Here is a 27,963-nt window from a genome sequence, read left to right on the forward strand (position 1 = left end):
CCTGCTAGGTCCCTAAGGGAGAACAATGGAGTGGAAACGTGAGGCCAGACACTTCCACCAAATGACAGCTGAGAACATCTTTTCAGAAAGATGTTCTGAACGCCTATTTGTTCGGCATTTCAGGAAGTAACTGAAATGCTGAACAAATAGGGCAGAGAAGGTTGCCCCAAATCTGAAAGAACCCTAATGTGTTTCTTTCAAATCTAAGCTGGACATGAACTTGACAGAGGTCAATAAACAGGTTTCAAGATCCCCAGATTAAAACCAGTTTACAATGAAAATTAAAGTAAAAGTACTTTGTTAATTTGTAAAGCATTATATAAGTACTAATTATTATGGCAATTATTAGGACTACTTCCTACCACAAAAATGAAACAGACCATGCCATCAACAGTGTGAGGTCACATTCTCAAAAGGTGAAGTATTCTAAAAAAATAAGTTTGCCTATTTTTCAAACATTGTGCAAAGGTTTTCAAATTTTTCATCTCTTCATTGAAAAATCTAAGAAGAGGAGACAGTCCAAAACAGAGGTCAAGTATTTGTTGAGGGCCTTCAGGGGATACAAAGATAAGTCAGAATTTGATTCCCTGCCCCACCCACCCTGAGGAAATGTACTACTGTATTTTGCTGTATATAATGCGCATCCACATTTTATGCACATTATGCTTGGGATTGCCCATTATTATACCCGTGGTATGTGATCATTATACCCATGTATAATGAGCATCCTTATTTTCCCTCAAAAATGTGGGCAAAAAAGTACACATTATACATGGCAAAATACGGAAGAGACAAGAGTCAGTTTATAGGACGGAGTGATTAGATGTCTGTGTGAATCAGTGAACAAACGGACGTGCTCCTTCCCACTACCACCGGCTGCTCCTACCCATCCCCCTCTGTCCTGCTAGGCCCCTCAGGCCTGTTTCTGATCAGATCCACTCCTCACCCTCTCCAGTGAGGCTGCACTCACAGACTGAGTCCTCAGTTCTCTGGGCCCCTGCTCAGGTCAGTCAGTGAGAGGCACTGGCCAAAGACTGGAAAGTCAGAAGGAAGCCAGGAGCCAGATTATTTCTTCCGCTTCTCCCTCTGCGTTAGCCAACATCTCCAACAGAAGCTGGGGGTCCCCTGGGGCTCCAGCTTCCCTCAGGAAGGCCCTCCAGAGTTCCAGCTTCTAACGTATCCTGGCTTCCTTCAGCCTGGGAGCGACAGAAAAGCCCTGCTGTTGCTAATCTCTGCATCGCCTCTCCTTCCCTTTGAATGGCTTCCCAGCTCTTTCTTCGCTTTCATAGTTAATTCTCTGGATAAAGTTCCCCATGGCTTAGATACTTAGAGTGATTTATGGTCTTCCTGGCTGGACTCTAGGTGTGGCATCTAAACCAAAAATGAATTTACCAATATTGAGAGCAAAGACCCTGATTCCAAAATTGCTAAATTCAAAGTTCACTGCTGTTGGTGTGAGTCCAGACTGAGTTATACAGAGGAGTGAGTTGATTTTCCTCTTCTCCCGAAAGAACACAGGAGAGAAAAAGAATTTGGGCAAAATACAGAGAAAGGAGTATTATAGACTCCGAAACCCCCTCAGGAAATATGGGGGGCCACTGCTGACAAGGATAAAGAAATGGACCTGATTGAATCCCCCTTAAAATTTAGGATGAATCAAAGAGGAGCCTGGACCTGCACAGGGCCCGATTAAGGCCTTTCGAAACCCAAAACACTGAAAGGTTACGCTACTCCACCACCCCCTTCCAAAATAAATAAAATAAAACCAGTCCTTTACACGTACAATGCATGTACAAAGTAGTACAATAAATTCAGATTGCTTTCCACAGTTAACTACTTTCACATTTAAAAAATATATTGCCCTGGCTGGTGTGATTCAGTGCATTGAGTGCTGGCCTGCAAACCAAAGGGTTGCCGGTTCAATTCCCAGTTAGGGTACATGCCTGGGTTGCAGGCCAGGTCCCAAGTTAGGGGCACATGAGGAGCAACTACACATTGATGTTTCTCTCCCTCTCTTTCTCCCTCCTTTCCCTTCTCTCTGGAAATGAATAAATAAAATTGTATGTGTATATATATAGCCATGTTCTCAAAATCTTTTCCTTCAAATCTATTTGGTGGTCTTGTTTTGCTGGTTCTGTAAGCATACATTTTACGTGCCCATTGGGTCATACACTGACAAGCCCGTGAAGCCCACCCTCCCCAGAGCGCTGGTGGTCAGCCTCCCACGGATGGTGCACGTGCTTCTCTGAGGGTGCAGGTTGCTGGAGGCTGAGTCTCCCTCCTGAGGACCCAGGAGTGATGAGAAGGGATTCTTAAATTTGCGTGGCCCCAGAGGGAGCTGTAGCCTTTAGAAGGGAAGGTGAGCTGGTGTGCCAACCCCAAGAGGCCTTTCTGGAAGAACAAGAGGATGTGCAGGGTGCACCTGCCGGTGGTGAGGTGTGCAATGGATGTGTCTCCGCGGGCTTGTCCACGTGTGGAAGAAGCTAATGCACCATCTATCAAAACCAGCACTAGCCATCATCTTCTTTGAACCAATTGTGGGGAAGGAGAAAACAAGACAAGCTGTTGCAGAGAGAGGAAATGACTAAGATGAGACCAATAACAAGGACACTTGCCTCTTCTACAAGTGCCTGGCTATGTACAAATCACGAAAGATGGAAGCAAACAGGGAACAGGCAGAAAGCCCAGAGAAGGAGCCTCGAATTGGACTGGGAGTTATGCATCTTAGTTTACACACACAGACACACACCCACTGGGCTGGACCAAATACATCTGAAAGATACAGTATCACCAGGGGGAAATGTCAGTTCTAAAAACAAGTTAAAATTTCTGCACTTCCAACTCTGGCTGTGCAACCTGTACCAATTACATGTTCATGGTTTTAGCTGGTGCCAGAGGTTGATAATGCCTACGTTTCCATCTCCAGCTGTACTTGCCTTCAGTTCCTGCTGCCTTGAATGCCCACACCCTATTTTGCATATTCAAGTCCTAACCATTCTGCAAGGCCTTGTCCCAGTGCTGCCCTCTGCTAGAGGATCGTCTTTCACCTCAACCCTCAGTGTTTTATCCGTATCTCTTCTGCGGAGGCGTTCACTTCCTGCCTGCATTAGAGTAATATGGGTGCTTCTCATCCCTCCTGCCAGGTACTTGTAAACAGCTACTGACAGCTACTTGAAAACAGAGGACTTGAAAACAGATGTTTTATTCATCTTTGGATCCCCTTAGCACCTACGGTATTTGTTGATGGAAAGAACACAATTCAGAGTCTAGATGATTATGTCCAAAATGATACCTTTGAAAAACTCCTTCTGAATTCCACTTCGCCAACGACTGCGCCATGAATGGTGCATCTGGTATGTTGTTTCATCTGCCTGCCAACCCTCTGAGACAGGTCCTGTTACAGTCCCCATTTGGCAAAGACACTGAGACCTAGAGCAGTTAACCAGCTGCCCCAAACTACCTACTTCGTAAGTGACAGAGCAGGGATGGGGCCACTTCAGAGTCACATCTACACTCAATTCAAAACAGTGGCACCCAGACAGATGATCATTCACTTCACTAAACCAATGTAGAATAATTTTCAGCTCTTTTGATGATTTTATCTTCAAAGAATCATTATTTACCACATATGTATACATATATAATTTTTAAGTGGCCATAAAATTAAAATGAAGAACTATTTTTTTTACCTAGAAAGATGTTTTAGAAATAATAATACCTAATGCTAGCACACGCGCAGGAAAGCAATGCTCTCAGACATCGCTCGTGAGGTGCACTCTGGTACAGCTTTGGAAAGCGACCTGGCAATCTCCACCAAAAGCCTTTAAAATATTTTTACCACTAAAAGAAATAAATCTTAAAACTATTTTTACTATTAACCCATCAATTCCACTTCAATAATTTGGCTAAATAAAGTTATAGATTTAGCCTCAAAGATACCAAACACAGTCTTGTTTTTAATAATGAAAAATTTAAAAAGATCTAAATTTCTAATTTGGGGCATTGTATAATTAAACTACATTACCCTTATACATTAAAACCCAAGCACTCATTAAACATTATTTCAGAGGTGTATGAGATCAAAGACTGTTCACCATGTACCATTAAGTGAAAACAAAAGGTGGAAAGATGTCCGGAACGAACACAATTCACACACACAGTAGAAGAAACCTGGAATGGTATACATCAAAAATGTTGAGAATGGCCATCTTTGAGGATAGTATGGGTTAGAATTTTATATTCAGTGGTGTTTTCAATGATTATTACTTTTTTAATAAAAAATATGAGGATGTTTTCTCTTCTAAAACGGATCACAGGCAAGTTTTTAAAATACTTTTTCACCATTGGTACACTTTACTCCTCAGGACATTACAGGTAAGTCTCCCGGTGGAGCGAGTCAGGTCTGTTTCTAGGGAAATTGTGCACCTTCGAAATCATGAGGCCGTGTCTCCCTCAGGAGGGGTTAAGGGGGCCTGAAGGAAAGAAGGTGAAGGACATATGCATGACCCACGGACACACACAATGGGGTGGTGACGGCCAGAGGGACGGATGGGGAAGAGGGCTGGGTGGGGGTAGACGAAGAGGTGCAGGGTGGAAATGGGGATGTCTGTTAAGAGTGTAAACAATAAAAATAAAGTTTAAAACAAGTCAAAAATAAATAAATAAATAAAAGGTATCATAGGGATGAAAGGAAACCAAAGATTTTTTTATGTCATTGAAATAGATCTGTAGTTTCCATTTAACAAATATACCAGTAAAAATTAATGTAGTTTTTATACATATAAATATTTTATATTTGTTTATAAAGACCTATTACTTCAAACACTCTCTACTTCTTTTATGTAACCCTATAGTATGAAGCTCAATAAATACTTGTCGAATAGAATTAAATAGTCTGCCCTGGCTGGTGTGGCTCAGTGGATCCAGTGCCGGCCTGCAAACCGAGGGATTGCCGGTTCGATTCCCAGTCAGGGCACATGCCTGGGAGTGCAGGCTGGGCCCCCAGTGGGGGCCACGCGAGCGGCAACCACATGTTGATGTTTCCCTCCCTCTCTTCCTCCCTCCCTTCCCCTCTAAAAATAAATAAAGTCTTTTAGAAAAGAATTGAGTAATTTAGTGTGAGATTTTTATAAACAATCTAGATGAGAAAGAGTACAGCAGAGTTCCTGGTTTACAGATGACAGTAAGGTCCTCCATTGTACCTCAATCACATTTGACGCTGTTGACCATCACCTTTTTTTTTTTGTAGACTATTAAATGGATTTTTTAATCTATTTTTATTTTTAATTTTGATTGTTGTTCAAGTACTATCTTCTTCTTAAAGCTCTTACCATGGCTTCTGCCACAGCTCATTCTCCTAGTCATCCCCCCCACCCCCGTCTGGTTGTCCAGTGATGTCTCACTCTAGCCCAGACCCTCCTCCTCCTCTGAACTGCAGGCTTCCCGCCCCTGCACTGCAAGTTTCATCTTTCTGCATGGTTCTTCCCATACTCACTTCCTCACTGAGTTCATCCACAGTCATGGATCATCTCTTACCTCGTGGAGACCATCCCAGGAACATGACCTTATTCCACTGGGTGTGGGCACGGTGCTGTCATTGCTGCACAGACAAGGTATTTGACGTTGCACAACGGAGTGATTAGACCTTCACAGCACAGCTCACAAGAGGAAAGATTGCTCAGAGGAGGGAGGAAGAGTTGTTGGCATCAATGGCAGTGAACTCCTTCCCCCTCCCCATAAAGTAAACCAAAGAAAAACATATAAATAGAAAAAAAGTCAGCAAAGCATGTGTTTAAAATGGTCAGGTTAGCCCTGGATGGTGTGGCTCAGTGGGTTGAGTGCTGGCCTGTGAACCAAAGGGTCACCGGTTCAATTCCCAGTCAGGGCACATGACTGGGTTGTGGGCCAGGTCCCCAGTAGTGGGTGCACAGGAGGCAACCACATGTTGATATTTCTCTCCCTCTCTTTCCTCTTCCCTTCCTCTCTCTAAAAACATATAAATAAAATCTTTAAAAAGATAAAATGGTCAGGTTCAAGGTATCATCCCTGTGTCACCCCTTGTTTGGTGATGGAAGAACCTAAGTGGTGATAAAAAATCTTCTGTTAGCTAATTATGGTATTTCAAATTTCATTTGAAATACCATAATTAGCTAACAGAAGATTTTTTTAAAAGTCCTACATTCTATATACATTTACAAAACTCATTTATATAAACAAAATACATATTTATATATATTTTTAGTATTTTTATTTATTTCTTTTTAAAGAGAGGGGGAAGGGAGGGAGAGAGGGAAACATCATTGTGTGGTTGCCTCTCACATGCTCCCTACTGGGGACCTGGCCTGCAACCCAGGCATGTGCCCTGACTGGGAATCAAACCAGCAACCCTTCGGTTCATAGGCCTGTGCTCAATCCACTGAGCTACACCAGCCAGGGCTACATATTTATATCAATTACAGCTTTTTTTACTTTTCTGGTGGTCAGTCCTAGTCAGCAAATCACATTACTCTGTAGACTCGGATTCAAGACAAATCTTCAACTGCCTCCCTCCACTTTCAATCGGATTTCTACCCTTAAGCTTCTCCTATACAGGAATTGCAAGACACCTCTAGGCTTGCAAATTCATGATTTATACTCAGGGTATGGTAATCATGTGTCCTGAAATAAGCTAAGGGCTACAGGCATCCCTTGCACCCAGTACTGGGAACATAAAGGTTACAGACTTTTGGACTAGGAAGACAGCAATTTTTGGCTAATTTCTGACTAATCCTGGAAGGAAAAAAAAAAAAAAAGCATATGGCAGAAAGCTCCACAGACTGTTACTGAAAAAACACAGGAATTAGGAGGTAAAAGGTGAGTGCTGACAGCAAGAGCAGACCATAAGAACCTGACCTCACAGGTTTGAGAGGGTCAGGTGTGGTGGATGTGTTTCAACCACATGGTTCTTCCTTGGCAATGGGGGTAGCCATGCTGGGACACTGGTGGTACTGAGGCAGGTACATGTGGCTAGGCAGTCCCCCTGCTGCTGAGTGCACTGAGCTACCTGGGCAGCTAGGCCACATGCCTCTGGCATCTATCCCAACTTACTCGGATGGGTCCAATCAGCCACCTTTGGAAACAGGTACACAGGCCTACATCATACCACTTTCAGTCCTGGCTTACTTGTCAAAGGTGGTATGAACTGACTGGGACCCTCTACTCAGGTCTCCATCTTCACCATTGGTGGTGCCACACCTTTCAGATCTCCCCAAACCAGTTTAACACAGTCTGATCCGATCGTTTAAGCAGTCTTTGCCCTGACCGGTGTGGCCCAGTTGTTTGGGTGTCATCCTGCCAACTGAAGGGTCTCAGGTTCAATTCCCAGTGAGGGCACATGCCTGGGCTTTGGATTCAGGGGCAAGTATTCAGGGGCGATCCAGTCAGGGGCGAGTATTCTCTCCCTCTCTTTCTCCCTCCCTTCCCCTCTCTGTAGAATCAATAAAAGATTACACACACACACACACACACACACAATCTTTAAGGCAGTGCTCGGACTCTTCAATAAAAATTGCTTGGTCTCCAAAACAGAGACAGACTCGTAGATGGAGAGCAGATGACAGCTAGTTGGGGGTGGAGATGGGGTGGGGGGAGATGGGGAGATGAGAAGGTGGAGGGATTGAGCAAAAAGGAAAAAGGACTTATGGACAAGGAAAACAGTGTGGTGATTGCTGGCAGGGGGCAGGGATAAGGGGACTAAATGGTAATGGAAAAAATACAATAAAGATTAAATTAAAAAATAAAATGATAAAAGACAGTAAAAAAAATCGCTCGGTCTCACAGATAGCCACCTCTCCCCTGCTTCTCTACCTGAGATGAACCTGCATGTATGAAGGGAAGGGAACTCTGTGGCGGCAGGAAAGGTGGGACCTGGGCAAGTGGTCCTCTGGCTTCCTAGATCTCCAGGCCAATGTTTCTTTGCCATTTGCTGTGGCCCAACTCTGTAGCTGCTTTAACTCTAGGATCCCTCTCTGCCTAAAAATAGCCTGAGTGGTGCCCTCTGGCAGAGCACCTTGCACTCTCTTCCCCTGGCACTGTTTTTCTGAGTCTGGTTGGGAGGCCCGTCACACCCCCGTGACGCCTGCGTGTGGAGCACAAGTGCAGCGGGAACCCTGCACAGACCTCCGCTCCCGGGGCTTCCCTGCTGCGCGCGGCAACTGCCCTGCATCTTGACCTCCGGGGTCAGACACTTTCAAGAAGTCTCACTGATGCCTCTTTCAAAACACCCTCCCTTTAATGTCTCCATTTCTTTTTTTATTATCTCATTGCAGTCTTGCCAGACTGTGTCCACGCCCAGCAAGAATGAGTGCCGTGATCGATTAATACAGTCTGCTGTGGGTAGATGATAGGGGAGCCACACCGCGAATAATCCTTTCTCTTCTTCCTCAAATCCATCAATCCAAATTAATCTGTCCTCTTTGTTTGTGTCAACGGAAATCCTATTCATCTTTCGGAATTAGTTCGAGCTTCATTTCTTTTATAAAGGTCAACCTAGGCTATAGGGTCCCACCTGCTCTGAACTAACAGCATTCATCTGTTTATTTAACATTAGTACTAGCTTATAAATATTCATAGTAAATAGCACTTATAACTGATACTTGACGTGGCTTTAAGGAATGGTGGTATCATTAACACAAAGTATGACTGGTTTTAAGGAATATATGAATGGTTAGTTATAGAAGATATCAGAAAAGAGAGCTAGGTTTCTGAAGATACTTGTCAGTGACATCTTTTGGCAAAAGGATATCAAAAACGGGACTGGGACGAAAGCAGACTGGTTTGCTCAGCCACAGGAGAGAGTATATGTCTGGTCACTACACCGCACCAGAAACAGAAGCAGGAGCTCCCTGATTTCCCATCCTGTGCTGCGATACCACTCCCCATACGGCACTGTAGCTGGCTGTACGCAGCCTAAGATTCCCTTTTCTCAACAAATCAGCAGCCCTCTGTGGAAAAAGGCTCTTCCTGCTCTATCATACAGGAAGATTAAGTAGATTGGCAAAGAACTGAAATTCCTCCTTCAACTTAGAAATCGGATTGAGGCAATGACATTTTCTTAACTTTGCCAGCCATAGGATGGGACGTCACTAAAGTACCGCCTCCCCCCTAACATGTGCACTCCAAGGAGCAAGGACACTGGCTAGTATTTCCTCACTGTATCTCCAGCACCAGATTCAACAGGCGACTGATACATATTTTACTAATGACCAGTTAATGCTTACTAAATAGTAGATGAAGACAATACACAGAAAAGGATTATTTCTATCCTACAATGTCCGTTTTTGAGAGAGGTGATCTTCATTTCAGATTCTTCTTTTTCTAATGAATCTGTTGTGCAGTGAGAACAAAGTTAAGTGACCAAAATGAATTATACTCATAAACATAAAAAGACCTAACATAAAAGCTAAAATTTCTAGATTTAGAAGAAAACACAGAAAATCTTTGTCACTTTGGTGTAAGCAAAGATTTCTCATGTAGGGCACAAAAAACATTAACCATACAAGAAAAAAGGAAAAAGAAATAGATTTCACAAAAATTTAAAACTTCCGCTCTTCAAAAGACACCATAAAGAAAATGAAAAGTCGATATGTAAGAAGCCATGTTGAGACTGAAATGTTAATTTTTAAAAAAATCATTCAAAATAAAAATGTAAGTCACAGACTGGGGAGAAATATTTTTTAATTGATATACTCACAAAAGACTGTATCCAGAATATATAAAGAACTCTTATAATGCAATAACAAGAAGCCAAACATTCCCATTTTTTAAATGGACAAAAGGTTTAAATAGACTCAACTAAATATGTAATATTGGTGGAAATAAGCACATGAACATATGTTCCACATTATTACTCACCAAGGAAATGCAAATTAAAACCACACTGAGATACCAACACACTTCGCAGAATGATTAGAAAAGCCCGGCAGGCCCGAGTGCGGTGAGGACGCAGAGGAGCTGGAAGGAGCTCACTTACCGTGCCGCAGAAGCACACACGCGCACGGCCACTGGGGGGAGCAGGTCGGCAGTTCTTTTCTTTTTTGAATTAATAATTCATTTACTATCACTCCTAAGATTTCACTCCTATGTGTTTATCCAAGAAAAATGCAAACATACGTCCACAAAAAAAAAAAGTGTATGTGAATGTTCACAGCAGATTCTAAAAAATGGAAAACCACCTAAATGTCCATCAGCAGATGAATGGATAAACTGACTGTGGTATAGCCAACAATGGAAAACTATTCAGCAATAAAAAGGGATGAACTCTTGATATACACAAAAACATGAGTATGGAAACATGCCGAATTAAAGAAGCCAAACTCAGAATCCAAACTCTCTGATTCCATTTCCATGAGGCTCTGTAAGGGGCAGAACTAATCTAGTGATAGAAATCTGACCAGTGAACGTCTGGGGTGGGTGGGGGGAGGCTGACTGAAAAGGACAGCAGGGAATTTAGGGGGTGACACAAATGTGCTTCTACATATTGACTGGGGAGACGGTTACCCAGGCCGAAACGTCTGCCGAAACTCACTGAATTCCACACTTAAAATGGGTGCATTGCATTGTCTCGCAGGTAAATTATATCTCAGTAGTTAAGAAATAATTATCCTGCAAGAGTTAAAGAGTAATTTAAGTCCTTTTTGTTATCAGTGGTGGCTGGCCAACAAATCGTCACAGACGTTGACCAGTCCATCGCCGTACAGGATCATCCTCGAGCCATCGGCCTGCTGAAACATACCAGAGGGATGGGTCCTCTGTCCAGTGGGAATGCAGAGTAGGGAATCTGTTTACTCACAGAAGTTACAGAGTGAATTCGCCCTCTCTCATGATTACTCAATTAATTTTTTTAAAAATCAGGCCTAAGCTGTAAGGAGTTTGTAACGCAATTGCTCCGAACCAGGGAGCTGCTCAAGTGTTCGTGATGTTCTGAGGAAACCACCCAGTGGACTAGCAGATGTGGACGTGCCACTTATTATAGTACAGGGGGGTGCACCCACGGAGGCAGGGAGGTGCCAGAGAGACCGCCCCCCTCCCGTCTGAGGCCCACCGTAAGGGGTCCCAGACAGAGGCAGCACCCGTCCAGGTAGCAGGAACCTACATTACGTCCAGAGCTACATTGCAACGGTGTGTCTGTGCAGAAGGAAAAGGTCCAGAAGCAGTCACAGGACAGGAAGCCACTCCCAAAAGGGGATAAGGAGGGAATGACAATCCATTTCCAAAACAATACACATTCCTTCCGGCCAGGGGCCCCCTGATCAGCCCTCAGTCATGGGAGGGGGAAGGGCCATGTCCACTGACCCCACAGAATTGAAGAAAGCTATTTTTATCAGAAAGTGAATGCTTCAAAAAGTGAAAAACTCCCACTGTGAGAACACAGAACACTTCCAGTACATACTCGGATTGGAGCCTGGACCTTCCAAAGAGGGCAAAAAATCATCCGGCATGTATACTGGCAGGCACCCACGGGTGCGCGCACAGACGCACAGGGGCAGAAACGCTCCCTGGCCGCTCTCTCTGCGGCTTGGAGAAAGAATGGCTCCGCCATCAAGGAGCAGGGTGTTAGAACAGCCGGATGACTTTATCAGGAGATTATTTGTGAAACTCGACTTATAAATGTTTGTTACGATCAGGTTTAAAACTGTCAGGCTTTCTGTGTAAGGGGAGGAAGTAAAGTAAAACCTACTAACTGCCCTCTACCTGCCTGCCCTACCTTACACTTCTCTCCTCCATCCCCTCAACTCTTTGACCCCTCCACCCCCAGTAAGTGTTAAAATCACACTAGAGAGATTGGGTTGGGCCAAAAGTAAAGAAAGGTCTAGAATGAAGCTATAGATAAGAACTAGGGGGAGAGGCAATGAATTCAGTGGATGCTTGTCATTTGTAGTTTCCAGCATCCATGCCTCCCTCTAAGAGTACTCTGACGTCCTCTTTCAGGGAACTAACTCTGCCGCTCTGGGTACAACCTGTTGGGAGAGTAAACTCAAATGCTTGCCGTCCCTTGACAGAAACCAAGGCGTTTCCCTTGGGGCTCCTTTCCCAGATCCTTTCTTCCCACATCCAGACAGAGCCATCTATGCCTCTTGACTTAAGCTCCACCAATCAAATGATTTCCTGGGACTTGACTCCTTCAGCTGAGTGACTGGAGAGGCAAAGAAATGGTTTGCTGTGGAGCCAGACAAGACAGTCAGGCAGTTCCTTCTCTGTCAGTCCCAATCCTGGTTCCTTAGGTTTCCCTTCCATCCTGTGAGGCTCTCCTAAGTGGAGAAATAAATATTTTAAGTACCCCGCTTCCTCCCCTATCCTCTTTCCTTTCTCAATCTCCCTTATCAGAGTGAATTATCGGTTACCAATTTGGTGTGTTTTCTTCCAGGCAATTTCTATACATCTCATTCTTGTTTTAAAAAATGCATGTAAGTGTACTACAAATAGGATTATATTAAACACATTGCTATAAAACTTTTCATAAGATGTGATCTTCTATTTCTTTTGTATCTTCTCATCATCCCTGATTAAAACTGTACACATAAAAATCCTGCCAAAGTTGGAGTCTAGGGGTAGGGTGCTACTCACTGAATCTTATTATTGTATAGCCCATTAATTACCAATAATAGGATGATTTGGACTCAAGTTCAGCTGAACAATGAAGATCCTAAAGAATGTTAACAATGTGTTAGGCTGGAAAGTTCTTCTAGGCAATACTGGGCAGGTTCTTGTGTAGAGGAAGCTCATGTTGAAGACAACGTTGCTCGCAGAGTAGCACAGCAACAGTGTACATGACACACATCAGAAGAAGGAGAGACCGGGTAGCAGGAGACTAGTTCCGCAGCTGCCAGGGAATCGGAGGGCTGAAGAAATAAATTCTGGACTGCAGTCACGGCCAGTGAAATGGAGAGAAACTTTTACTGAATTAGAAGAAGGTAGACTAGGAGACTGGACAGCAAAGGATTGGAACTAGAAGAGCTTGATTTGAATTTGAACTCTGAAATCTATTAGCTATGTGACCTTTCAGCAAGGCACCTCCCTGCTCCATATCTCAGCTTGCATGTCAATGAAATGAAGAACTTGGAATATCAGGGTCTGTAAGGTTACTTTTCATAAGAACACTTTTTTCTCCTGAAAAAATTGTAAGAAGCAAGATTGTTCTTGATGAAGCATGGCTAATGGGCTCAGAGCACCAGCTCTCCTTAATTTCACCTCCAGCCACCAGGCATTCTTGGGGAATCTCCAGAGGACTAGGGAACATTTGAGAAATTTCTAAAGACTCTGCTACCAACTCTAATATTCAATGACTCAAGGGGGTAAAGCGGGCAGAGGTGCCTAGGTAAATAGCAATGACGTTAATAGTTGCCACAAAATCATATAATAGCAAGGATGAATTACTTCCAATAAATTTGCCTGCTTCTTATAGGCCAAACTCAAGTTAACATCCAAAACCTCATCCAAACTTTGGGCAAATGGTAATCTAACCTCTGTATAAACAATTCAATCACAAATAACCCACTGCCCAACAATTCAACTCATTCCAATTTGAGGTCCTCTAACTATTCAAATGTTCTTCGTTATTAAGCCAAAATCTGCCCCCCACCCCCCACCCCCGCCCCAACTGTCATCTGAAAAAAAGGTCCATATTCCACCTCTGGAACTAAACCAAAAAATCTAACCACTCTTCCACAGGACAGTCTTTCTTTCAACTGTTTGAAAAAAGCTATCAAGTCTGCCTTATTACCCTTTATTCTCTCTTGCCCTGGCTTGCCATGAATGTTCCACGGAGGTGGCCTGCTCTGGTTTTGGATCAATTCAACATTTTCTAAGCATCTAGGAGCAAGTAGATTTTCATTTATTCATGGCTTTAAAGACTTCATCAAACCAGATGATCTTCCTTAAAATAAATGTCTAGCTTTGCAATGAAATGTAAATAGAGCCCAAATTCATTACATGTTAGTTATTCTTTTCTTGCTAAACATGAGCTACTCCGAGGGAATCAGAAGTAGATTGCTAAATCTTTCGACCCAAAGCAAACTGTAAAAAAATCTAACCAGGATCCAAAGAGATCCAAGACTCAAGGTCCAATGAAGCCAGATAAATGATGCTACGGCCTCATAATCTTATCAGCTCTCAGGGGAATATAATTCTCACCAATACAAAATTCAGTTATCACCGAGGTAACATGGAATATCAGTGTAAGAAAGCTTCGTTCACCATTCTTCATCCCACCAACTCCATATTCCACTACCAGGTCTGCAAAAGCACGGTCCGTGCCTTGGGTCTAGGTATCTGCCACTCTGGGTGGTTTGCGAACGGGCAGTAGGAAGTGTGACTGTGTCCCTGAGGAGAAAGCAAGCGGGCAGAGCCGCAACCTGGGATGCCTTGTAGGAGCGCTGAGCCTTTACGGTTTCCTGTGCTCCAGTTGTCCTGGTAACCTGAGGCCTCCCTATTTGTGTTGGCATCAAGAGGCCAAGAGCGGAAGCAAAGCTGGAGCACCAGGAAGACTTGCAGGGAAAAAAATGTGGGCAATGCAGCACTTATGCCACAGGAGGGTCAAGCCTAGGGCATAAAAATTACCTATTTGGGGAGGGGCTGGGGGTACTGTCTTGTAAAAATTTGATTTTCAGATTCCACTTCCAGCATTTCTGATTCAGTAGGTCTAGGATGAAATCAGGAACCTGCAATTTTAAGACACTACCTCCTACCAAGTAAGACAAGGACCACACTTTGGAAAATCCAGGCTAAGCAAACAAATCTATAATTGGGAGGAAAAGTATAACCATCTATCAATTTCAGAAAGGTGACATTCTAGAACAGTAGTTCCCGACAAGGGGCGACCGTGGAGAAATATTGCCCCCCGGGCCCATCTGGCAATGCCTGGAGATATTTTGGTTCGTCAAAACTGAAAAGGTTCCCCTGAAACCTAGTGGGTAGAGGCCAGGGAGGCTGCTAAACATCCTACCTTGCACAGGACAGCTCCCCCCACCCAACAAACACTGTCCAGCCCACAACGTGAGTGCCAGGGTTGAGAGGTTATTCTGCCCCTCAAACCCCCCAATCCACAGAAACTAATGCTACCTACACAGTCTTATGCCACAGTACAGACTTACAAGAGATCCCCTGGGGGGAAAATGAGACCCCCTAAGTAATTTTCTTTAAAAATAGTGAATGTTATTGAAGAGATGGATATGGAGGTGAGAAGAGACAATCAGGGAGGCAGGCACAGACAACAGCGGTGAGCAGAAGGCGAAACAAGAGAGGGTGCAGCGCTGGGTGGCAGCCCTGGGGAAGGAAGGCTGCTCCCCCCCAGTGGATGCAGCTTCTTCATATGTAGAAGCCTGGTAAGGGGACGATAAACTTATTGCAAATAACATATTAAGCAGGAAGAAAAGAAAAACAACATTGAAAGACAAAGAGATAAAGGAAGGGTGAAGAAGTAGCTTTAGGGTTTGCCAGTCATAGATCTGGAATGAAAAGATGGTAGAGAAACTTCTGCAAAAGAATGTCAAAGACTCTGCAGTAACAATAAGAAAAGAAAATGAGGGGACTCCTAGAAGTAGGTTACGAATTAATTGTATGAAGAAGGGGAAAAAAGTGATTTATGACTTTCTAGCTGTAATCACCCCCAAGAAAGATGGGTCCAGGAAAAGTTCCTTGGTTTTCCTGGGCAGAGCTAACGAAAGGCAAGGGGAGTGGGAGAGACAGGAGCACACCTAAGAACTCTGCTGAGGAGGAGTGGGGAGCGGAAGTGGTACTCAAAGAGGAGGAAAGTTGTTTGTGAGAAAGAAGAGAAAAGAGAAGGGGGGGGTGGCAGCCACTGTAAGGGGAGGGACTTTAGGGACTCTGTCTCTTAGGGGAAGAAAGAAAGATATTAAATGAGGAACTTTTTTAAGTTTTGTTTTGAGTTATGGGAGCTAAAACTTTCATCTTCTACCCCTTCTAAGAAAACTTCAATAAAAACTGGCATTACTGTCAGGACCCTGGGGGTTGGGTTGGGGTTTTTTCTCAGTTGTGACAACAAGTAAGACCGGCCTCCAAACAGATGGAGGCCCCAGTTATGCAGGGTTTTACTGTGTTTGAGGCGACTATGTGTTTTTTTGGAACAGCCAAAAGACAGCCACGTCACAAGGTCCTAAGTCCCAGAGTTTTCAGAACTGGCTAACACAAGAGTCACTCATCTCATCTGGCTATTTAAATGTAAATTAATTAACATTAAATAAAATTTGAATTCTGTTTCTCGGTCACACTAGCCACATGTCCAGTGCTCCATAGCCCCCAGTGGCTGGGAGCGAACGGCTACACAGGACAGACAGAGAAGGTTTCCATCACTGCAGAAAGTTCTATTGGACAGCGCTGGAGAAAACAAAGAGCTTCGACAAATAAGCTAACGAAAGGCAAACCCTCTTCAAGCCTTTAGAGAGCTGTTACACTGAAAAAGAAGTAGATCTCTTCCATATTGTTTCAAAGAGCAAAACTGACGGAAAATATGAGACGTTACAGCGAGACAGATACCAGCTTAACGACTCTCTAATAACTAAAGCTATAGGACAGTGGAATCAGCAACCTCCACTGTGAGAGGAAGCAACCCATTCCATTCCAGAGAGACAGTCGAGCAAAACCTGCTCGATCATTTTTCAGAGGTAACTAGATGCCTTCTGCCTATCTATAACAGGCAGTTTTGAGTCTACAATTTTTAGAAAAGAGCAACTTACAAATGAGATAAAGTGAGAGTCTCATCAATAGACTTTTAAAAGTCACTACTACAATAAGTAGATTGTGGAGCAGGCAGGAAAAATAAAAGCAAATAAATAGATAGGGAATTTAGTCAAAATTAGGGAGGGTTAATTATTGGTGGTGAGTGGTAAGGCCTTCATGAATGCAATAATTTGTAAGCAGAAAAGATGCAGAAAAGTTTGGTGAGAGTTGTTCCGGAGGCACTGAGATCAGTAGGAAAGCTTCAACGTGGGTTTTCAAGGGCAACTTGACTATAGTTGAAATCAGTACAACCATAGAATCTTTTATAATCTCCGCCAGAGAGAATGTTGGGCTGTTTGGGTGCAGCAACTGTATGGTCGTGAAACGCTGGCCCCGCCATTCCATCCACCTGCCGTTTGCCGCAGCCTTGTCTCTCTCGGCTCCTGAAACTCAGCCTCTTTCATGAGGTCTCTTCATCTCCACAGGAACCGCTCTCCCCTCATCCTTCACCAGTCTGAATACAGAATGCCAGACTTCTACCCTAGCTGTAAATTCACCAACCATCCTTATCTTCTACTCCAAAGTGTATTTGGCCTAATTCGAATGTAATGTAGTAAATACATATTCATATTCATTCATATTCATATAGACTTCCGGTTCTATTATCCATGCATTGTAGACTGTGTGCGGGCGTACGTGAGAACACTCACGCACACACATGCGCTAACACTGCTGTTGGCAAGCATTCAGGATCTGAGACTAAGATTATGAAATTCACTGTTAAGTGCCTAGTCCAACACCAAGCTCAAGTGGTCACACTCAGCAGGCTTTACAATAATGGTCATGTCACGCTTTTGGATGCACAATGTGGGAAGAAGGGACTAAGTGGATGTGAATTTGAAAACTTCTTTTCTTGTAGGAAAAATAATGAAAACATAAGTATCTTTTGCTATATGTAGAGGAAGAATGTTTAATCCCAAAGGGAAGGCTGAAGCTTTGGTGAAAGCAAGCATAATAGAATTCAGAAAGAGCCCAGAATACGAAAAAGTTGATAGAAGAGGAAAAAAGACAGAAGTGGATCATGCAGAATAAATAAAGCATAACCTTTTTAAAACCTGAGGTCTTCCCAAAGAGAAAGGAGGGGGAAAAAAGATTTCAACAAGAGAGTGTTAGAGATGGAAAAGAGCCAGCAAGGGCTGTGAGCTTAAAAAAAAAAAAAAAAAAAAATCAGTGAAGAAGCAGTGGTGTATGTTGGCAAAGAGAAGTGTAGAGTTGAGGGGAGGGAGAATTTATAGTAGAGGAAGTTGGTGTGAAGTTTTCCTCTAAAGATGCCCAGCAGAGCAAAGAAGGAATGAAGGCAAAGGCCACTGGGAATAAGGTAGGGCTGGAGCTGAAACAGCACAGGAGAAAGCAACTGGGCCCAAAGCAGTAATTTTTTTTTAATTAACTGACCCAGATTTTCTTTTTGGGGGCCAAAGGCAAGTGCAGGGTTTAAGGATTTTTAACATAAATTACAAAGACCCTAATCCTTGTCATGGCCGTCGGCCCCAGAGATCATAAATGATAAAGGTAATCATAGAATTAGATTGAGTTTCTGAGACAAGTACCAAATACCACTTTAGAGTTGATTTTAGAAGAGAAATTAGACTTAGAAATTGCTGTGTTGTAGAAATACTATCGTGAATAAAACAGCTCAAGCTTTCTCTCTTTATGAGACACAGGGTAAATATGGAAACTTTATAGCTACATCCAAACCCACAGAAGATAGTAAGTAACCTAACACATATGGTGAAACTGAGTTACTTGTCTTTGTACACTGGAGCCCAGTGCCCCCATCACAAAAAATGTTTTACTTGGTTCAGGATACACAGGGCAGGTTAAAGGGCTGCACAGAACGAAATTAATAAAGACCATAATATGAGGAAGAGGAAAACTATTAGTGTAGGCTACTGATACAGTAAATGGAGACACTAACCACGCAGAATCCAGTCAAATCAGTGAGGGGAAAATGGAGGCAAGACAAAGGAAAAGACAACGCTATGTAAACTCATCTTGATAGCCTCACTTTGGTTTTTAAATCGAATATGGAATCAGATTTTTTCAATTTGTCTTTTTAAAAATTCAACAGAATTAAATTGTTAGATAAATGTGGTCATGCAATTTTAAATGACTATAAAAATTGGCAAATCAACGTCTCGTTTTCTTCACAGACTGAATGACAGGCAGTAATGCTGCACACAGGTAACCTGGCCTTTCAGCCACTTCCTCCTCCTGCGCAGAGACCAAATCCTTATTCCTCACACCGGCATTCAAAGCCTTTAACGACCCCGCCTCGACTGTGCCCAAATAACCCTCACTCCCCTACTCCCTAAACGTGCTCTTTGCTCTCCCAGTGCACAGGCCTCTGGACTGACTTTATCTCGAGGGGGCTGGCCATCCCCACTTCCCTGCCTGACATGAAAGTCTCCTTGCACCCACAGGCTCCGGCTGGCCAAGGCCTATGTGGGCCAGGGGCCGTCCCGCGGGCCGCCAGTCCCCGCTGTGCTGTCTCCGCAGCCTCGCCACCCACCCTCCCCTTCCTGGGCCTCCTGGGCTCGGACCCCGGTTTTGCTCAGGCCCCTTGCCCTCCCCACGCGGGGGCCTTCTCCCTGTTCCACGATGTTCTCCCACGGTCTCGCTTCTGCCTCCTACATTCAAGGCACAAGCTCTGCGTTCGGCCTCTAGATCTTCCCCACCCGGGGCAAAACCAGGACTGGGCCGCTCAGTCCCTCCACCCCTAACTCTCTCGGGGGTTTCCACCACCCTCCCGGTGTTCCCCGCAGCCCGCCCGACCACCCCTCTTGGAGCTCCAGCCCTCCAAATCTCCCCGAGGCTGCAGCCAATCCTTCCTATCCGGCCAAGACGGTGGGGGTCAGCGGTGACTCACCGGAGGGCGGGTCGGCGGCTGGGGGCCGGAATGCGCTCACTTCCTCGCCGCGCGCACCTGCCCAGCACTCGCCGCTGGAGCGTCGCCCGGCCGGGCCTCCGGCGGATGTTTTCTGTCCCCGTGCAGGCGGTGTGCGCCAACCACCCCCGCGCCAAACGATGCAGCCCCCGCAACTGGCATCTCCGAGGCCCCAGAAATCATGGGGCTGAGCCCTAAGCACGGACACTGCACCGCGCACACACGCTCTGAACCTGGGCCTCCAGCCCCCAAAAGCTACACAGATTCACGCGCTCACACCAACAGGCATGGAAGTGGGTTCAAGCAATACCTATCTCCATGCTTCTGGGAGGGAGCTTGGCTCAGCCCCAGCTTTTCTTCCCGAGACCCCTACTCCTCCCTATCTCACCATCATCACAGACAGCTCTCACTTCTGCCCCATTACCTCGCGCCAATCCCAGTCTCCACCGGGACGCCTTTGCTTTCCAGCATCACCGCCACCACCTTCGCGCTCACCAGCTCCCACTATCGCCCAGACTTCCAGGTTGCCCCTCCTGCAGAAATGCAGCTGCAGAGCTACTGACCACCGACAAGGCTTCCGGGCCCGCGTGGCAGACGGGCCTTCCAATCCACCTGCTCCAGCCAGGAGAGCAGTGCAAGTCCCTGCCTCCCCCATGCCGGCCGACCTCAGGGCACCCTGCTTCAGCCGCGACTTTTTCCCCATTTCTGACACTCTCCTAACGTAGAAAGGGCGTCAGACCCGACTAGGGTGAATGTGCGGCAATCTGCAGCTCCTTCCACTTATGCTGTCCCTTTGGAAGAAAAAAGCCAGGGAGTCTGAGGTGGACTGAGGAGCTGCTCCAGAACTGTGAAGAGGGGGGAGGCGGGTGGCACTACCAGTCAGCCCTCTCGGAGCAGTTGTATCCATCGACCCACTGGGTGACAGGGAATGGCAGTCTTGGAGGAAATGGGTTTTCTTTAAATCCTTACCCAAGGATATTTTTTTCCATTGCTTTTGAGAGAGAGATGTGAGAGATAAACACCAAGAAGGCTGCCTTCTCATATATGCCTTAACTGAGGATCAAATCCACAACCTGGGTACCTCAGATATGCCCTGACCAGGAACTGAACCTGCCACCTTTTCACCTGCGGGACCATGTGCAGCCCAACTGAGCCACACTGGCCAGGACTTGGAGGAAAGGGGACTGGAGACCTGGAAGGAAAAATAAACTACATGCCAAAGTGATTGGCCTTGTAGGTAGGAGGGGAATACTTGGAACAGGGATCTCTTGGAGTGTGGAAAAATGAAAAAACAAAAACAAAAACAAAACAAAAAAACAGTTTAGCCAGGGTCCATTAATACCAAAGAGGTGGCCAGCCTTAGAGTTATCAGAAAGAACTTAAGAGTTTGCATGAGTGAGGACGGGAAGAACTGGATCAAAATCCACGAGAAAAAGCAGGACTCCTAGAGTAAGCTGGAAGGATGGTAAGAAGATGATGACCTCTTCCCAGCGTAGAGGTAAGGGTACTGGCTTAGGGAAAGGAGTTTTATCAGCAACAGTTTTCTCAAACCAAACATTCAGAATTTCAAGGATACAAGAACCAAAACCAAAATGCTCCTGGAAGTAGTTGCTGAAGGAGGTGGCAGAGATGACATGGAGCTTAAGTGTGAAAGGGACAGGAGTCTACGCCAGGAGGTAGCAGAACCTCAGCGCCATTAAAAGGAACGTCTGTCTACCCATTCTGTCTCTGAGCTCTAACACTAACCATAGTGGCTAATATTTTCTCAGGGCTGTGTGTTGGGGACAGATGACATGCATTGTCTAATTTAATTCTCTTAACAACCCTTTGAGTATTATTGCCCCAACTTATAGATAAGGAAACAGGTTTGGAGAGATGAAGTAACTTGCCCAAAGTCACACAGCTCTTAAGGATCTGAATCCAAGTGGTCTGACTCTGCAACCTCTGCTCTTAATCACCCATCTTGGGGTTCTCCAGAACCTGCAGGAAACCCAAAAGAGGATGTCAAAGGATCGATTCCTAAATCCTCATTCCATAATGTACAGGAAAGGGGGGACCTCTGGGAAACTGGAGCATCTCATATGGTTCGAGCATTTAGAGATGTTCCTCTTTAAAAGAACCACCCCAGATACAGGGAGATTGTGGATCTTGCTGTATGTCTCCGGTGAACCCGCTCTGGGTGGCTGTGGAAGAGACATCCCACCCCACCTCTCTGAGGGGCAGCCATGTCTCTAAGATACTGCCGGGAGACCCTGCCCTAGGGCCTGAGGGAAACGTTCTCCACCCCAGGTGCCTGTTCACTCTCCTGCAGCCTCTGGCCTTCGCACCCGACAGCAGCTCCTGGGTTTGTTTGGCTGGGGCACAGGATTAGCCATCCCCAGGAAATGCCTCCCTCCGGTCCAGGCAAGGATCCCAGCATATCCACCCCTGGAGAGAGTGTGTGCGGCATTGTGGGGTGGGGGTGGGGAAGGTGGAATGCTTCCTCCTCTCCAGGTCAGAGAAGAGATTTGGGGACCACCTGGGGGCCCTCACCCCTCCCACCTCCTTGCTGGGGAAGTGCCCAGTCCAGTGCCCCTTCCATGGCCACCTCCCTCCCCCTAGCTATGCAGGAGCATGAATCAGCTCTCACAGCTTGTTAAAGTTGGACCTCTTGTTTTCATGCCCTCACCCCAGGAAACAGAGTTACAGCTTTTCCAGCTCTACTCAGCAGGGGGCCAGGGTCCTCACTTTATAAGCATCTCCAAGCCCGGGAGAGCAGAGGGCAGGAGATGGTGTGAGACAGGAGCCCAGGGGAAAAGACAGAAACTTAGACTCACAGAGAGAAGAAAGAAAAGCCAAGGAGACAAGACCAGAGTAGCCTGGACAGAAGCTGAGAAGAGTCTGCAAAGGCTGTGCGACAGGAATGGCCCTGAGAATGCTCTGGGCTGGACAGACTAAGGGGATCCTGAGAGGCTGGGGGATCAACTGCTTGGTGATATCTCTGCTCCTCCAGCACCCAGGAGTCTACAGCAAGTGCTACTTCCAAGCTCAAGGTAAAGCTGCTGGGTGAGGCATTGGGAAAGTCCAAGGAGCAGAGGGCATTCACTGGGAGGAGGGGGCCTTAAAGGTGATCCTACGTCCGAATACCCAGACTGCCTCCAGCTCAGGACCAGGAGAGACGAAGTATGGGGGTAGTGTGCACTGAACTCTCCTACTCCAGGGTGATTCCCTCGGCCACCACCACTCCCCTACAAATTAACATTTCCTGTTCTTCCCCAGCCCCCTGCCACTATGAAGGGAAGTATTTTACCCTGGGTGAGTCTTGGCTCCGCAAGGACTGTTTCCACTGCACCTGTCTGCATCCTGTCGGTGTGGGCTGCTGTGACACGTGAGTGACCAAAAATGGCCCAGAGAGAATGGCTCTGATGTGAGTGATTGAGAGACGGCCAAGGCATGACTAGGTTGCTGCCATGTTAGAACAGAACAGCATGGCAATATGAGGCTGGCCGAACCTGAAGGTACCAAAAAGAGTGTGAGAGAGAAGGCTCCAGGCTACAAAGTGAGGGAGGTAGGGGTGGGTCCAGAGAAAAAACATTCCTGCTATGAAATGAAGGAAATCCATCTCTGGTAGGTGAGAATTTACTTAGGGGGACCAAGGGAGCACTAACAGAGATATGGGAGGAATGCTGAGAAAGAGGGAATGTGTGTGTGGCGGGGGGGATGACAAAGATGGCCCTTCACCATGCTGACTCCTTCCCCATCCTTTGGTTCCCCAGGTCCCAGCATCCCATCGACTTCCCTGCTGAGTGTGAGGTACGACAGGAGGCAGGAACATGCCAGTTCTCCCTGGTGCAAAAATCTGACCCTCGGCTGCCCTGCAAAGGGGGAGGGCCTGACCCAGAGTGGGGCTCAGCTAACACCCCTGTTCCTGGGGCTCCTGCTCCCCACTCCAGCTAAACTTAACTGATCACCCTTCTGCTGACTGCCACTGCTGCCGCCACTTCCAGGGAAACCACTAGCAGCTGCCAATTTATTCTGAATAAATAAATTAATGCTATAGCTGAAAGCCTGCTTCTCATTGTCCATGCCACTGGGCCCCAGGTGGAAACAAACTGGGCCCTAGCAGAGCCCAGGTGCTGAGTGCTCAGTGTCCTGAAGAAAGTAGTGCTGCGGTGAGCCCGCTTCAGATGGTTATGGTGCTGGTGCTGGGGCCTGGGGCTGCATATGAGGCCAGGGTTGGGCTTGTAGGCAGCACCTTGATGGGGAGGTCCCAGCTGAAGGTGTCTACAGGCACTTGCTCAGGCCCTGTCCAGGTGACAGGCTCGGGCTGTTCCCTAGGAGGCAGGAGCACCAAACCTGGTTCTCGGGATGTTACAAATTCAAAATGCAACCGCCACTTTAGGGACACTGTGGGGGGAAAAAAAAAGACATAGGCAGAGGCATTAGAAGCCAGAATTAAAGCCTGAGAGGATGTGGTTAGCAAATGAGCAAAACCCTGTATTCGGAAAGAGGCAGAGGAGTCTCAGGACAGGGAACTAGGATCAAGGGTTTCTCCGAAGAAATCTAGTGCACTAACCAGGAAAGTGACAACAAAATCTAGTGCACTAACCAGGAAAGTGACAACAAGAACGGCAGTGTCAAGAACATAACCCCTGGGGTGGGGTGGAGGGATGGGGAGAAAAGGCACACAACTGTAATTGAATAACAATACAAAATTAAAATTAAAAAAAGAAAAGAAAAAAAAAAAGAACATAACCCAAGCAGGAAACAGTGGAGACTTGGTAGCCAGAAGTAAAGGTGCTGGGAAATCGGAGGTCAGCGGATTACAGGGTCCCAGTGGGAAGGGGCAGGGAAGGAGTCTGCAAAGCTCTTAAAGAGTTCCGGACTCAACTCATCTAGGCCACAGGTTGAAGATCTGAGAAAGTGTTGATGGTCAGAGACTGGACGTGGGTATGTCAGTGAGAGTGTTAGGACTCAGGATGGGTTACCCGCTACCTAAGCACCGTATTTTACTCCCCCCACCTCCCCCTCCACCAGCAGTGGTCAAAGTCTTACCAATGGCTGTGCAGAAGCCTGGGGTGGAGCTGAGAGGGATGGGGAGGGAGAAGCTTGTTCTGGTTGTATGTAGGCAGGACTCCTGGTGTCGGGCATGAGTCACATGGGACACAGAGGGGGCACCCCCTGCCCCTCGGCGCCGCTGGTACTCAGGCTGTACACGCTCCTCGGTCTGTAAGCTTACTGAAAACTGGGAGCAAGAAAAGTGTGTGCTAGCAGGCCTTGGGGAGTGCTGACTCTAAGTGAGAAGGCAGCCCAACCTCCACCTGCTTTACCAAAGAAAGAGACTCCCAGTGAACCCCCTCCCCACTTTTGCATACCACCCCTCTTTATGCAGGCCCTTCTGCTAGTCTAGCCCTTCTGGCCCAGTATCCCAAAAGCCCCTCTCCCTTCTCACCTGCAAACAGGCTACAGTTCCTTCCCCTAAGTTTAAGGTCCCCACCACGTCCTCGCCAAGTCTGTATACAGATTTGAAGATGCCAAATGTCCCCACTTTTCCTCGGCCGTCACTGATATTGTATAGATCTGGGGAAAATGAGACACTGTGAACCCAGAGTCCACAATGAAGAATGCCTAGGGCTGGGAGCCGGAGTCCAAAAGTGGGGCTTTTCTTTATACTCTGGGGTGAGGTATCAGTGGGTCCTCAGAAGTACGTGGCAGTTAGGAGGACCTGCCTCTGACAGGAATACTAAGGATGGAGTGGGACAATTTTGAAAGGATTCTCACGGAGGCTGCGGCAGGATGTGGCAGCCATGAGGCGCTCCCCAGCCAGCTCAGCTAGCCACGAATCCTTCTTCCCACCTTCGTCCTCCTCCAAGAATGGACTGGATGGGGCTACAGCCTCATCCTGGGGAAACCGGACATCTTGAAGGCCTAGAGAGAGATTAAGTAGAGAAGTAGTGCTGGGAGGGAACGGAGGAAAGAGGAGAGATTAGGTTTTAGACTCCAACCTGAGAGGGCTGCAGGTATGGGAAGCCACAGCTGAGGTACACACCTCCACCTGTCTCCAGGACCCTCCCCCCACAACTCCCTCACACCTTCACTGAGACCAGGAAGCTTCCTTCTAGCCCCTCTCACAAGATCTCTCAGGATCATTTCTGCTTCGGTGAGGCTCCTTCTTAGCCCTTCCCTCCAGGAACCCTTACTTACCAGTCAGCACAAGCACCCTCAGAGGAACCCTGAGTAAAGTGATCGGCGAGTTGACACGCTGGCAGCCAATGGTCAGTTTGTAGACATACTTGACTGACTGACCTCGAAAGGAGGGCGGTCCCTCTATGGGCAGCACTTCGCTGTAGGAGTCTGGTCGGGAAGTAGGAGTCAGGGCAGCCAGGGGCAGGCAGAGAAGTCCTCCCTCCAGGAACCTTAGAAGGGTGGGCGACCGGCACTCACATGATTTGGACTCTCCAGGGTCTAGCCTCAGGTCACAGAATAGGATTTTCGGTGGAGTGGAAAGGATACACTGACCCCTCTCACCTAAAAAAGATAAAGACTGCCGTTTGATGACGCCATTATCCAGCACTGGAGGAGGCTAGCCCAGCAAGTAGGGGCAGTGAGCCCTGATAACAAACAGCAGCCTGCAGTAAATTACCGCTCTTTCCTTGTTGTGAGAGAGCAACATTCTTACAGCCCCAAAGCAACAGTCACATTCTCCCATTTCCCCAGGTCACAGAGGCTCTAAAGACCCGCAGGAACAATTTAAGTTTCACCCGTCTGTGCCAATACTCCATCCCCACCAAAGGCAAATGTCCCATCTCTAACCTCGGTGTGGGAGAAGGACAGTCTGGCTCTCAGGCTGAACATCTGGCTGATTGGAGTCTGGGGGAGGCAGCGCTACTCGAGTCTCGCTGGCATGGAACTGGCAGTGGATTTGGGCACTGGCCCAGGCCAGAGCCTCACTACGGAAGGAAGTGAAGATGGCATCAGAGGGGAGTTCCTGACTTCACCAGTGCTCTTCCAAACTCTACCACGTGTCTAGAAGCCAACACAGTTAGGGGGCTGTCTTAAGGATCAGGAAATCCAGAACCCCCAAAAGAAACCATTTTTTACCAGAGGGAAAGGGGGCAGGGGAATGTAGGAGAGGGTAAAGGGGGGATAAATGGTGATGGAAGGAGACTTGACTTTGGGTGGTGAACACACCATACAATACACAGATGATGGATCACAGTTCTACACTTAAAACCTAAGGATTTTATTAACCGATGTCATCCCAATGCATTCAATAAAAAGAAAAAGAGACAGTTAAACTAAGACAAGTATACTGTGGGTACAAAGGGGAATGGGGGAGGAGGGAGGAAGGGAGAGTGGAGGGTTGTTCGTCGGATGTCAGCCACATCTGTCAAACAGCCCCTTCCTACAATGACAACACAATGCGCAGGAAGGTGGCGGTGTCGCTACAGCATAACCTGAGCTCAGGCTTAGCACTAGAGACACCAGGCTTCCGCCCAGAAAGGCCACCTTCTTCGGGACCAGCATTCCCACCTGGATGCAGAAGTGGCCGTGGGGGGCAGGGGGTTAGTGACAGTCACCACACACTCCAGCGCCTCCCCCGCCAGAAACACGGGGCCTCGGCTCAGCTCTGCCACCACTTCAATCATGGCAGCTCCGGGGCCGGACCTAGGAGAAAACAAAGGGGGTGCGAAGTCAGTACCGTGGCGGGGATGGGGGCTGCGTGGCGCCTGGGGGTGAGTTCCGCACCGGGTGTCAGAGGGAAGCGCCAAGGTCTGGGTACAGGGAGGCGTAGGGAGCTGTGGGGCGGGGGGCAGCTGGCCAGCGCTGCCCAGGGGAGGGCGTCGTTCTGGGCCCCAGGCTCCCGCCCTGCTCCGGACCGGATTAGCCCCCTACCCCCTGAGCCCCCAGCCCGGCCTCTGCCCCCATCCCCTCAAGGCTCCACGTCCCAGCCCAAGGCCACAGACACCAGTCCCTTCGCGTCCCCAGCCCGGGCGCTTCGCAAGGTGGAAACTGAGGGTCTCGGCACACCGAGGCCCTCACCTGCCCGCCCCCGCAGGACCGGCCCAGGACTCGGCGGCGCCCGCAGCAGAGGCGGGACTTCCCTTCCACCCCCTCGGCCTACCGAGTCCCTTCCGGCCGGAAGCGCGGGGCCGGCCAGGCCGGAAGGGGCTCGAGTCCCGCCGCCTCGGGTCACCTTCCCACGGCCTGGCACCTGGCGCGGGCGCAGCCCCAGACCCCGGCCGGCGGGACCCGGCGCCCAGCCCTGGGGGACCTGGTGCCGCGACCCAGGGACGCTGCGGAGGCTGCCGGGAGCTCCCAGGCCG

At 47.2% G+C, this 27,963-nt stretch overlaps 3 protein-coding genes across 6 annotated transcripts in view; 1 reads left to right on the forward strand and 2 right to left on the reverse strand.

Annotated features, from left to right (window-relative positions):
• Positions 1-23,093, reverse strand: part of NPR2 (natriuretic peptide receptor 2) — a 47,172-nt gene extending 24,079 nt beyond the window's left edge. Inside the window, exons 1-2 of one of the 2 annotated variants that reach the window (XM_053922718.2) lie at positions 22,947-23,093; positions 20,082-21,637 (exon numbers count right to left, since the gene is read on the reverse strand). In XM_053922718.2, coding sequence (XP_053778693.1) covers positions 20,082-20,360 — 279 coding nt within the window. In that variant the 5' untranslated portion in view covers positions 20,361-21,637; positions 22,947-23,093. Of the gene's footprint in view, positions 1-20,081; positions 22,513-22,946 lie in introns of those variants that run through there. The other variant, XM_053922715.2, reaches the window with a different exon arrangement.
• On the forward strand, positions 22,507-23,700 carry MSMP (microseminoprotein, prostate associated). Its single transcript, XM_024560198.3, has 3 exons — positions 22,507-22,689; positions 22,916-23,024; positions 23,413-23,700. Exons 1-3 carry the CDS (start codon positions 22,560-22,562, stop codon positions 23,591-23,593), a joined length of 420 nt encoding a protein of 139 aa, XP_024415966.2. The 5' UTR covers positions 22,507-22,559; the 3' UTR covers positions 23,594-23,700.
• Positions 23,245-27,962, reverse strand: RGP1 (RGP1 homolog, RAB6A GEF complex partner 1). Of its 3 annotated transcripts, none has more exons than XM_053922814.1 (9): positions 27,852-27,962; positions 27,170-27,304; positions 26,450-26,586; positions 26,081-26,164; positions 25,841-25,990; positions 25,418-25,564; positions 25,089-25,216; positions 24,692-24,881; positions 23,245-24,043 (listed from the first exon to the last, which is right to left on the reverse strand). In XM_053922814.1, exons 2-9 carry the CDS (start codon positions 27,283-27,285, stop codon positions 23,820-23,822), a joined length of 1,176 nt encoding a protein of 391 aa, XP_053778789.1. In that variant the 5' UTR covers positions 27,286-27,304; positions 27,852-27,962; the 3' UTR covers positions 23,245-23,819. The 3 variants fall into 3 exon arrangements, with proteins under 3 accessions (XP_053778789.1, XP_024415963.1, XP_053778790.1); XM_024560195.3 differs by having other exon boundaries at positions 27,680-27,955; XM_053922815.1 differs by having other exon boundaries at positions 27,834-27,953.
• Position 27,963: the final 1 nt, after the last annotated feature.

Source organism: Desmodus rotundus, chromosome 1 (assembly GCF_022682495.2).
Source record: "Desmodus rotundus isolate HL8 chromosome 1, HLdesRot8A.1, whole genome shotgun sequence".
Classification (NCBI taxonomy): domain Eukaryota; kingdom Metazoa; phylum Chordata; class Mammalia; order Chiroptera; family Phyllostomidae; genus Desmodus; species Desmodus rotundus.

Coding starts and splice junctions, on each gene's coding strand:
- MSMP (XM_024560198.3), top strand. CDS start 22,560: ATGGCCCTGAGAATGCTCTGGGCTGGACAGACTAAGGGGATCCTGAGA. Junction 22,690..22,915: donor GTGCTACTTCCAAGCTCAAG/GTAAAGCTGCTG, acceptor GTTCTTCCCCAG/CCCCCTGCCACTATGAAGGG. Junction 23,025..23,412: donor GGTGTGGGCTGCTGTGACAC/GTGAGTGACCAA, acceptor TTGGTTCCCCAG/GTCCCAGCATCCCATCGACT.
- RGP1 (XM_053922814.1), bottom strand. CDS start 27,285: ATGATTGAAGTGGTGGCAGAGCTGAGCCGAGGCCCCGTGTTTCTGGCG. Junction 25,991..26,080: donor CCCTGGAGAGTCCAAATCAT/GTGAGTGCCGGT, acceptor CTTCCCGACCAG/ACTCCTACAGCGAAGTGCTG. Junction 24,882..25,088: donor GAACTGTAGCCTGTTTGCAG/GTGAGAAGGGAG, acceptor TCTTGCTCCCAG/TTTTCAGTAAGCTTACAGAC.